At 35.4% G+C, this 12,057-nt stretch overlaps 1 protein-coding gene across 1 annotated transcript in view; it reads left to right on the plus strand.

Moving 5' to 3' along the window:
* Hsd17b4 (hydroxysteroid 17-beta dehydrogenase 4) overlaps positions 1 to 12,057 on the plus strand; it is a 90,570-nt gene that overhangs the window by 30,728 nt on the left and 47,785 nt on the right. Inside the window, 4 exon segments of the mRNA NM_001173100.1 lie at positions 4,666 to 4,757; positions 7,537 to 7,561; positions 9,169 to 9,297; positions 11,347 to 11,447. Coding sequence (NP_001166571.1) covers positions 4,666 to 4,757; positions 7,537 to 7,561; positions 9,169 to 9,297; positions 11,347 to 11,447 — 347 coding nt within the window.

Genomic DNA, 12,057 nt, shown 5'->3' on the forward strand with positions numbered 1-12,057 from the left:
ACTTTGTTTCTTTTTGAGTGAGTATTCTTCCTCTGTCTCAGGAAGGCTTAAAGCAGTCTCATTTTGGCAACAGAACAAAGTGTCCCTCAGAGTTCTGGGCTCAATGTGATATTAGGTAATAGTGATACTTTTTTTTTTATTGGAGAAAAAGAAAAAAACAGAAAAAGGGTACAAATAATATAAAATTTAAAAAATAAACAGTAAGAAATCACTAGTTAATAGATTACATATTCTTGTCTTAGAAATAGTTGTTCAAGTTACAAAATTGAAGCATATAAAGTGGACTTTCAAACAGTGAGAGTGCAAACAGTTTTGTTCAGTGATCTAAAAAAACTCAGTAATATGGTTATCTATCTTACACACTTAAATGTATATACAGTTATAACCATTAGAGCACTTTCTTTTCTTTTGTACAATGACAACTACACATTTTGGGCTTTATTATACCCACAGTTCTTACTACTTTTTTTTGAAGAGAGTAAAACCAAATGCAACATTTCAGAACAGAGTCAGTCAAATCAAAAGGATGGACATAATAGATAATGTAAAAACAAAAATAAAGATGATCAACAATGGTTACCATACTGCCTCTTGCTATTTTAAGAAGAATTGTCAGTTATAATAAAATTGAACAAAACAGTAAAGAACAAAACCAAAACACTGGAGACATTACAGGACTTTAAAAGAAGATAATAGTCAACCCGAATGGGCATCATAATGAATCTTATTGTCTTCACAGTTTTGCCTATACTTTCGAACTTGGTACTATCAAGCAAAGCAGAATAGGGGAAAATCAGTCAAAACAAGATAGTGAGGGCACACGGATTTCAAATCAAGTTAATAGGAAATCAAAGTGGGTTACTATAATGTATCCTGCTATTTTTTATTTTTTCCCTTAATTAAAAAGATAAAAAAGTAAATAATTTTAAAAAAAGGGGGAATTGAGATAAAAGAGGGCATAACAACAGAACAGCGCAGGTTACAACATAACCATTTAAGCAAAATAGTGTTTCACCACAAGATATCCTGACATAAAAATAGTTACCATAGTGTCTCTTTCCTTGAAATCTTTGAGTATAACTTTGTATAATGTAGCACCAAACATATCAAGACACTATAAAACCATTCAAGCGAATGGCAGTATTTATTACAGGGTATTTAGAACCAACTATCAGAAAATGAACAATGGTTTCTGTATAATCCCTTTGTCTATAAAAGTTTTTGCTTATATTATCACATGTAATAAAGTCCAATAAGATACAACCTGTTAAGACCAATGAAGATAGAAGAATAAAAGCTTGATGGGACTTCAAATCAAGATGATACTAAATCAGCATTAGCCATTATGTCTTATTTTCTCCAAAATAGCTGTTCCTACCATCCGATCTTCTCTGCCTCATTTCTGTTGAGCTCTTTTTCTGGCGTTTGTTGTCAGTTTGTCTTCATTTCGCTTTCTGCTCCATTCATTGTGGCCTCTCTACCACTATTTCTGGAATCTTGATATTTTCCTTTTTTTAGAATATCCTGCAGGATTCTCTGTAAAGTTGAATTGGTGGTTGCAAATTCCCCTAGTTCCTCTTTATCCTGGAAGCACCTTGTTTTCCCATCAATTTCTAGGGACAGTTATGCAGGATATATCAATCTTGGCTGGAGGTTGTTATCTTTCAAAGCTTGAATTATTTCCCCCCATACTCTTCGTGATTTGATAGTTTGGGCCGAGAAGTGTTCTGTAATTCTGATGGGTGTTCCCTTGTAAATGATCTGTTTCTTGTCTCTGACGGCTTTTAATATTCTGTTCTTATATTGGGTTTCTTGAATTTTGATTATTATATGCCTGGGTGTAGCTCTGTTTAGATTGTAGGTGGCTGGGGTCCTGTATGCCTCGTACATCTGAGTATCTTTACCATTTGCTAAATTAGGGAAATTCTCTTGGATTATTTCTGTGACTAGCTTTTGTAGTCCATTTGTTTGTGTCCCTACTTTTTCTTTTATGTTCTTAAGTTATAGATCCTCTTATCATCTTCTAGCCTTTGTATTGTTGCTTTTTTGTTTTTTTGTTATTTTTAAGAAGTTTTTCATTTCATGCTCCCACATTACAAATCTGCCCCTCCAGTTCAGATAATCTATCCTTAGTTTCTCTCAAGCTGTTATGCCAGTTTTCGATGGAGTTTTTAGTTTCCTGGTAATCTCTTTGAACCTGCTTCACGTATTCTATGTTTTCTGTATTTTCTTCATCAAACAATTCTCCCCTTTTTTTCTGTTCTTCCATTCCACCATCTGTTTTTTCTTGGGTGGTGTTTAGCATTTCTCTAACTATTCTACTTATATCTTGCTTCAGTTCGTTAATAACTTCATTCCGGAACTCGTCTATGAGGCTCTGGAGCTGGCGCTTTATGTCTTGGTGTTGTGTCTGATATTGCTTGATTCTCAGGATTGGGGACCAAGGACCCTTTCTTGTTGCTCCCTCTTCCCATATTTTTGTTCATTTTATATAAGCGAATATAGGAGGCCCAATTTCTTTCTTTGTCAGTTACAGTTTGTTTGTATTGCGCCAGCTAGATGCTCCCGCCCACTGCAGTGTACTAGGGAGATAGAGACCTGGGCAGCCTATTGTGGGCCCGCCTCCCGGTCAACCTACCAAAGGCTTCATTGCTAGGGTGCACCTCTAGGTGCTGGGACCTGGTTTGGGCTAGCCTATTGGGTCTTAATCAGTGGCGTCATGCAGGCCAGGCACTCCCCACCAATCCTGCTTGAGAGGGGAATATGTGACTGAAGTCACTGCAACAACCTGTTCTGGCTAGTCTGCTTGGTCCCAGTATGTCCTTTGCTGAAGCCTCTTACTCTATGGAAGGGTACCCGATCCGCTCACTCACCGCAGGTCGATGCAGGGCTCCTGGCCAGTCCCACTCTCAACTCCATTCACCGCTTCCCACTCTCAGAGCTTTCGCGCCTCTCTTCTTGCCTCGCCGATTGGGACGCAGCAGCAGCTGCAGGAAATTCAAATCGCAGCCTCCAGTGGCGTGGGGTCCAGCTTCCGCACTGAGACCTTATCTGTTCCTGTTATATCACTGGGATTGCGTTTCCAGTTGGTTTCTCTTAGTTTAATTCATTCCTGGGTTGGCAAAGTGTATCTCCCCTTGCTTAGGATTTCTTGCCTGGCACCATTCCTGGATTTTAAGTGCAGTTTCTCAGAGAGCCTCCGAAGCTGCTGCTATCTATCTGCCATGTTCTCCCAGAACTCCTCCCCCCGGGTAATAGTGATACTTAACATCATGGAAGAAACACTGGGTTGAGTAAATTGGTCTCAGTTTTGATTTTGATTTCATGTATATTATGCTGTATGACCTCTTAGACATTTTATTTGTCCTCTTGAGTCTTTTTATTATAAAATTGTGTGTAATAGATGCTATCTTACCAGCAGTTTGAGAAGGCACTGGCAAGCAAGGATATTTGTTTATGAAATTAGTGATAATGTATTAAATAAGGTAAAAACAGAAATATTTTTCCAGTGTGACTTTTGCTCCTTTTTTCATCCTTAATAATGGATACTCAGTTGGATTTTATAAGTGTATCTATTTTGCATTCAGGATTAAGTTAGTCAACTCACATATCTAAATTCATGCATAAAATTATTTTAACATTCAGTTGTAAATGTGATATGTGGGGAATTAGAGGAATATTATGTATTGAGATGACTCAGATAGCCTAAGAATGTGTCTTATAGTATAATTTGAGATGATTGGGATCTTCCTTTGGTTGTCCCCATGCAGGTACTAGAGACTGGAAAATTGTGTGCCTTTGGATTGCTTATGTACCTAAGAGCTTTTAAAAGCTATGAAGTAAAGATTTTGAAACTGCTCTTTATTTATAGGACTTCAGATCTCTGATACTTTAGCATATATATAAAATTATCTTTCATCATCACAATTAAATGTTTGCATTTATTTTTCTCTTTAGATAGGATTATAAAGTATCACAAGGTATGTTAACTATTATAAGGTGCCTATACAGTTGTATCTCATTTGAGCTTTGGAATAACTTGGTGAAATAGGCAGTGGAAGCATTTTTAACTGTCACTTTACTGATGAAAACTCAAGTCCTGATTTGGTGAGTTATGTATTTCTAAGTTGTTTACACATGGGGTCAGCACTAAGATTCAAGATTCAAGATCCATTCCTTTGTAGTCCGGCTCTACCTACTGATCATAGAAGGTATGCAGTGGCATAGAAGTTTTTAAATTTCATTACTCATCTGTGATGGCTTAGGTGCATTTCAACCAGTATCTGCCATTAAATTGCCACAGGTGTTTTTCTAGTTTTCTAGATTATAAATAGCTAGGAAAGTAATAGTTTTGGGAATGAGTGGAATCTAAGATTCTCATAAACGGTTTTGCTCATCAGTCTTTTTTTCCTAGACAGCTGTAACTCATTTTTTTGGTGAATAGTGAAAGTTAAATCTGGTACTTGTAGTTTTAGAAGTTTGAGAGTGCTTTTAGTATGTCTTAGTTGTGATGAAAAACTTCTGAAAACTTTGGATATTAGACTACTTATGTGTATATAATGTTGTTCTTACAGAGTATCTCAATTACCAGTGGAAGAAATTTGTAGAAAGTAAAATGATTGAGGAAACATGCACATATTTTTACTCTTTTTGCATTTATTTCAGATCTTGTTCAAGCCCTAAAGCCAGAATATGTGGCACCCCTGGTCCTTTGGCTTTGTCACGATAGTTGTGAGGAAAATGGTGGCTTATTTGAGGTATTTTGAAGTTTCCCTGTTTTCTCCTAAACAATATTTGTGTAATTAAATATTAAAAAATGTTTTAAAATTGGTATTTAAAAAATAAAAAAGGAAAAAATTGGGGCCAGGCATTTAGCTCAGCGTTGGAAGCACCTGCCTGGCTAACATGAGATTGTGAGTTCAATCCCTGGTACCAAAAAAAAAAAAAAAGTAAAATTGGTATTTTCCAAATGCTTACATTTGTAAAAATCTACACCTGTTGGCATTCATTTCTTGTTTATTTTTAAAAATATTATGTGTGTGTTATTAAGAAAAAAGTGTGTATTAGTGACCTTTTGAGACTCTTGTTAACAGCTTTATAAATTGTTTTTCCTTAGTTTTTCATTTCTAATATTCTTACCAAATGAAAATAAGGCTGATTTAATGTGTTTAGGCAGGTATAGAAAGTCTCACTGATTTAAGAAACTCAGTGTTGACGTGGAAAGAGGGCTCAAGGTTTAGAGTCTGCTAGGTCACGTTTTGAATTCTGGTAATTCTGACATGCTGAGTGCTTATATGTTAACATTCTTTATCTTCTTTATATATTAACATTCTTTTCTTGTGCTTTGTTGTGACAGAATTGTACAGAGCTGGTCTTTCTGCAGTGTTAATTACCAGTATAGCAGGAATTTAGTTTGAGTTTGAGAGACCAATAAACACAAATTATTATTGTAACTTTAGTAATAAACTTTTCGAATTTTATATATTACATATTTTTACATGTTTATTGAACATCAAACCACATAATCCCACCATTCAGAGAGGTTAGTGAACCTCTGTTGTAAAAGTCCTTTTAGTTTTTTCTAAACCAATATATATATATATATGTGTATATATATTTTTCTGATTACTTATTTGGGTTTGGTATCTTTTTCTTGCCTGACATGTTGTATATTAGAGTGTCCTTCTCTACTTCATACTCTGTGGTGGTAGTGACCAACCCTGGCATGTATTCTGCAACAGGCTGTTTGTTATCGTTGAGAACTCTAAAAGGTTTCACCATCTCTGTTTGGTGATAGTAATGAACCTGTTGTATACAGAATACCATAGCATCCAAAATATTTCTTGGAAGCAGAAGGACCTGGCTCAGTTTGAAATATATAACATATCACTACATTTTAACACAAAGTTGATGAGTAAATTAAAGAATAAAAAAAGCAGAGATATGTACTTCCCCTTTCTAATCATACCTACTGAATTTGAGTTGTGGAGGTTAAGAGGTAGAAAAGTCTTACAATTTTAATATTACAGAATAAGAAAATTTAATAATATTAAATCATCTTGAGTTTAAAACTTTGCCTAACCCACTTTTACCTAAAGAATTAAAAATTATTTGTTTTTTATGATTACATTTATTAACTACGAAGAGGAGTAAGTTCTACTTGTGAAAGTTTCCAATATGTGAGAACACAGAAAATGATCCAGGTTAATCACCATCCAGAGAGAACTATTAATATTTTTATATATTTTCTTCCAGTCTTTTGTTAGATTTGCATTTTTACACCAGTTTTTTAGATGTGCATTTTACACACACGTATAAATTAGGATCAAACTGCAGGTAGTTTTGCTAGTTTTTTTTTTTACTATATTGTGAATATTTTTAGTAAGGAATATTTACATATATGATTGATACAGTTGGTGAGAGTATCCTGACTTCAGCCTTGGCGAAGTTCTAATAGATACCTCGAGTGGCAGATCCAGACTCTTTAGTTTGGCTGAAGAGTTGTTTTTATTAGCTGAGAAAATCTGTAGCTTCTTAACTTTGCTTGTGAAATTTGGTAGAAAGGTAATGAAAAGTTTGCCTGTGATTAAAACTGTTGCTGGTTTATCTATTACAACTACATCAAGGCAGATCAAATGCACTAGAAAGGTGTGGGCATAGTAATATAAAGGCAGAATGTTATGAAAAGTCTCATACTCAGGGTTAGAGCAGTGTCCACTGTCTGCTCATGCATTTCTCCTTCATATGAGAGATTCCAGTAAGCTCTGACACACTGTAATGGTGCTTGAAGACATGGTAAGATTTTCTTTACATCAGACATTTTTATCCTTCAGACTTTCCTGAGTTACTTCTAGAAAATTGTAGAAATGAAAAATTTATTTTTCTATGTGACTATTAGTGTTTGGTCATTTTCCGTACGTATACAAGGATGTTTCACTAAAATGAGTATGTGTGGTTCATTGAGTCCAATATTTTTTTAAATTCACTAATCTTTTCTACAGGGGCATTTATTTCAAGTCTGTAGTTCACTATATACTATTTATATTATTTGAACTTCAAGATAACTCATGTATTGTTATCTTTTATCTTATGTACAAGAAAACTTGGATCTTGGGAGGTTTCATGATTTGAGACCCAGTCAGAAGAACTGGGTCTTGTTCTCTGGTTTCATCTTCGTTCTTTTTTACTGCATGCATTTCTACTATGTTGTGCTCTTTAGCTTTCTGCTCTCATAACATGAATGATTCAGAGTCATTGGGGCCAAAGGGCTCTGCAGAACCACATGTTACTTTTATTCATTATCCTCTAGTGTTCTAATACTCCTAGTAAGTAGTTGCCTTTTGGTGCCACAAATTCTTTTTTTTTTTTTTTTTTTTTTTTTGACTGGTGCCAGGGATTAAACTCATGACCTTGTGTTTGCGGGCTGGTACTTACACTGCTGAGCTAAATCCCCAGCCCCAGGTAGTTGCTTTTTTAAACAGTTCTGTTAGTGATTTTATATGAGATGATGCAGTGTTTTACTTTTCTTTTTTCTAGGTTGGAGCAGGATGGATTGGAAAATGTAAGTCTTTGTCACTTTTTGCTCGTCAGGTGTTATTTCCATGTCTTTAAACCTATATATCCATTAGAGCTGGAAATAGGAATTTTGTGAAGTGCCAGATCTAGTGCATGTATTTCATTCTTGAACATTGTTATAACAACAGTATTTTAGTAGGCTAGAGACACTTATAAGAACTTTCCTATGCTTCTTTTTTTTTTTTTTTTTTGTCTTTTTTTCCTTTTTATCAGTACTGGGGATCGAACTCACGACCGCCTGCTTGTAAGGCAGGTGCTTATGCTGCTGAGCTAAATCCCTAGCCCCTTTCCTATGCTTCTTATAGGTAGTCCTTCTTGAGACCTGTTCTGTCTTGATTGGAACTGGCTATTTATTCAGACAGCATAGACTCTCAATGCTGATATTTATCAGCAATGTCTATGGCATCCCACGTTCTTTTTTTTTTTTTCTTCTGTTTTATAGAGAATCAACTGGGAGGAAGAACAGATTTTGAAAAGATAAGTTCCTGTTTTAGATAGTAGCGTAAGCTATCTGGAGAGAGTAAAAAACCACATTGTACAACTTTCTAGGACAGAAATTCACCAGTTGTACCCCCCGTGCCTGTCTTGTAAATTCATTTGGCATCGGTGTTTGGTCCTGTCTTAGGATTTGTGAGCATCAAATTTGATAAGGGCATTTTTTAAAATTGTAGAAATCCCAGTGCTCAACTTCTTTTCAGTTGACTGACTGCTGGTATTAAAATTAATCACAAAATTGAGTTATTTAAAAAGTTGTTATCACTGGATAACAACTGGATTGTTGCAGTGTATTGCAGAGTATCAGTATTTTTAGCATTTCTAAATGTTCTCTCCAGTTGTTAAAATGATTGATATTTCTCTAGCATTTGATCATCTTATGATACTCATTTAAGAAAGGTAGATAAGTGTTGAAATCAAAGTTTCTGGCAGTTTATCAATAGAAAAGATCTAGAAGCAGACATTTCTGTCATTCACCAAAACAGATTTTAAATTTAACAGTTATTAAAGTCTGGACATTTTGTTTAAATAAGGTTAAATAGAGGTTATTCTTCTGGATTTTGAAAAAGAAACTTAAAATTTCTAATAGAATTTGTGTAGCTGTAATCTGCCGTAGTCTGACATCTTGTAGAAATTTAAGAATAGGAAGGGAAGATTAAGGGGGAATTGTTTGTGGTCATCCAGTTTATTAACTGGAATATTTGACCTATTATCACCACTAGTCCTGAATTTGCTATGCAGCAAACTTCTTTTAATCATTTTATAAACAAGGAGAGTAAAGGAAGAGTGAAGTGTCTTTACCCTTGTGATCTGCAGTCATGAGGTCAGTCTTTTGGTATGATTATTATAGAATCTAAACTTTTCAGATTTAACATTTTTTCCTTTAGTGCCTAGCATTAGAAGAGAAGTTTTTTTCCGTAGGTTCACACTTTTTTAAAAAAGATTTTTTTTTAGGAAAAATGATTTTGAGACTATAGTAAAACTCTTCGGAAGTTAAAATCTCTTTTCCCTTTTTTTTGAAGTTAAAATTCTATGGGAGTCTTTATGTATGTCTCCCTCAAACTGCACTCAGTATCTTGATTTTGTTTCTCTAACTAGTACGCTGGGAGCGGACCCTGGGAGCTATTGTCAGACGAAAGAATGAGCCAGTGACTCCTGAAACAGTGAAGGCTAACTGGAAGAAGATCTGTGACTTCGATAATGCCAGCAAGCCGCAGAGTATCCAAGGTGCTGCAACTTCTCCTTGACTGAAGAACCAGAGGCAGCAAACATTTTCTTTTCTCAGGAATGTGTCTTCTATCTATTCTTGATGACTTAGACACTTAAATCATCTCTGGTACATTTTTTGCTCTACCAGATACTAGAACTCTTTATGTTTAAGATATTTTACTCCACTATTTTCCAGGTTTTTAAAAAAATAATCTTTTGTTTTGTTGGTGTGTGACTAAGGAAGGATGGTATGAGGTGTTAAATTATCTGTTCCCCAGTTGATGGTTATTTTTAAAATCATTTCTAATCTAGTCATAAGTTCCTTATCTGACCCAGGTTTTCCTCTATTTCCCTAATGGTTTATTTATACCTATTTAAGTTTAGCTCTTTTCTGTCCAGTGAATAGATGTGGGCTCATTTTAGGACTTTGGATTTGCTGCTTTTTTTATGTCTTTTCATCACAACTCTTCCTCCTTCACTACCTGTGCATAATTTTGGGCTACACTCATCTTTTGTTAGTTGAATTTTCACTACTTGAACATCTGATTGTAAGAGCTCTACCATCTCTCCTAATCTCATGAAAATGTGGTTTCTTAACTGTTTGATAAGTTTCTTTAGGGCAGAGATTACCTCATAGGTGATTTTTTTTTCTTTCTTTCATGGAGGGTATCAAACCCAGGTTTGTGTATGGTAGGCAGGTACCCTGCCTATTGAGGTATGCTCAGTGGAATATGTAATTCTGTTGTGTTCAGTGTTAGCATAGTGCTGAATTCACAGACGAGATTTAGTAAATGCCTGTTAACTAGAATTATTTAATCATCTATGATGTGCCCACAGGAGTAGGTACCAAATAAAATTTACATTTTTTCTCGTATAATTTACATGTACATTTGGTATAAGTTTTCTGAGAAAGATCATGAATCAGTGTCATTTGAAAGAAAAACATTTTTCTTTTTAGTGATTTTATATTCAAAGTTTATGGACTATGTCAGATGTATATAGTATAGGTCATATGGTAATATTCTTGTATTCTGTATTTTGGTCTTTCAGATAAATTTATTTTATGATTAACAGTCATTTATTAATGAAACTGAAAGAGAAAAAGGGAAAATTCATTTAAAAACTTGTGATTTATGCTTTAAAACTATTTTTTGCTTCAAAAGTAATGTTACCTAAAACTAATTGATGCCTCTAATGTTTGAAGTACAGTAAAACAACAACAGCAGCAACAAAAACACTTTTCTATAAGAGTTGATTCTCTAGAGCACATAGTCCAGTGTTTTTATTTTACAGAACTACATCACAGAATTACTGGACCGGTCAGTGTTTGACCCAAGACCAGTTGGAGTGTAATGCTTTGACCCTGTAGCAAGGTGCCTTTCAATTCCTTAGCCTTCCCCTCAAGGCAGTAGCCTGAATGGAGAGGTAGGGGAAGATTAACAGGCAAGAACCCCTCCCCTAGTGTCACCTAGAATGGTAGTCTTGGACATTGTAGTTTGGTTTGTGGTTTTTGTCTGAGTTCAGAAGGAAGTCCATTGTCCCACAGGTTTGGTAGGAGCATCCCAGAGGCTTCAGAATACCCTGTGGTGTAAGTGGCTGTGCTGTGAGGGTACTTTATAACCTTTTGGATTGCAGAGCAACACATTCTTTTCCTTTTGGACTCATTGTTTATGAGAGTGAATTTTTTCTATCTCTAGAAGAAATTTTAGCACTATTTTTAGACCTTTTCCTTGTGTAGAAACCTAGGACAGGTAATTTTGGCATTCTTCCATGTCTGTAAACAAGTATCCTACTTTACAATGATAAAATAGCTTAAGATACTGCAAAGCTCAGAGCTCTCCAGAACCTGGGAAGGATATATTAGACAATGTATTGTTTTCCTTTGAGGATAGCTAGTTATTTTTAGTCTCTTTCAGTGTTTCACAGTTTTTTTCTTCAAGAGCCTAACATCATACATTCAGTTTGTGAGTGGTGATGGAGGTTTTTTAGCAACTGTTACCTAGCTTACCATGTAGTTTTTTAGTCACATTTAAACAAAGGTTTTTTTCTTATTTTCCTTAATTTTAGAGTCAACTGGTGGTATGGTTGAAATTTTGCATAAAATAGATTCAGAAGAAGTTTCAACAAATCCTACCAGTCATGCCACATCTACAGCATCGCCAGGATATGTAAGTGTGACAAAAAGGCCTTTGCTTTTGTCTCTCTGGAGGATGTTTTTTTCTTCTTTCTCTTCTCTCTTTCCTTTTGGATGCAGTGAGTGTCTTTCAGTTTTAAGAATGGAGAGAAATAGTGGCACCAATAGTTTGAAATAGAGAATTTATTCAGCATTCATTTATGATTGACTTCAATGCCAGTTCTGACATCCAGGCCTTGAATCCCATGAAGAGCGGCCTGTGGCGAATGCTGAGGAAGTCTGGAATTCCCGTCTCCCTCTCTTCTTCGCTTTCTCTGGACTCTGCTGTCCTTTTCTTTTACCAACTCTAGAGAGGAGATCAGGGCAGCTGAGTAATAGTTTTCAAAGCTCTGCTAGTGCATTGATGGCAGAACTTTTAGACAAGCATCCAGATTGCAACCCAAAACCCATGTATTTATTGCAGAGTGCCAACATGGCAGTTAAACCTAAATACTGAGGTTTTATTTGACAAAAAGCAGCTCGTACATTAACATTTTTTATTTTAAAAGAAGTACAACCTGCGTACCATAGGTTCGCCACCACTGTTCCGATGTGTGAGTGGGGTAGGGAGAAAGGCAGCTAACCTGCTCAGCTTGTTTTGGATT

Source organism: Cavia porcellus, unplaced genomic scaffold (assembly GCF_034190915.1).
Source record: "Cavia porcellus strain 051 isolate PalLab524CR breed Dunkin Hartley unplaced genomic scaffold, mCavPor4.1 scaffold_19, whole genome shotgun sequence".
In the NCBI taxonomy this organism is placed as follows: domain Eukaryota; kingdom Metazoa; phylum Chordata; class Mammalia; order Rodentia; family Caviidae; genus Cavia; species Cavia porcellus.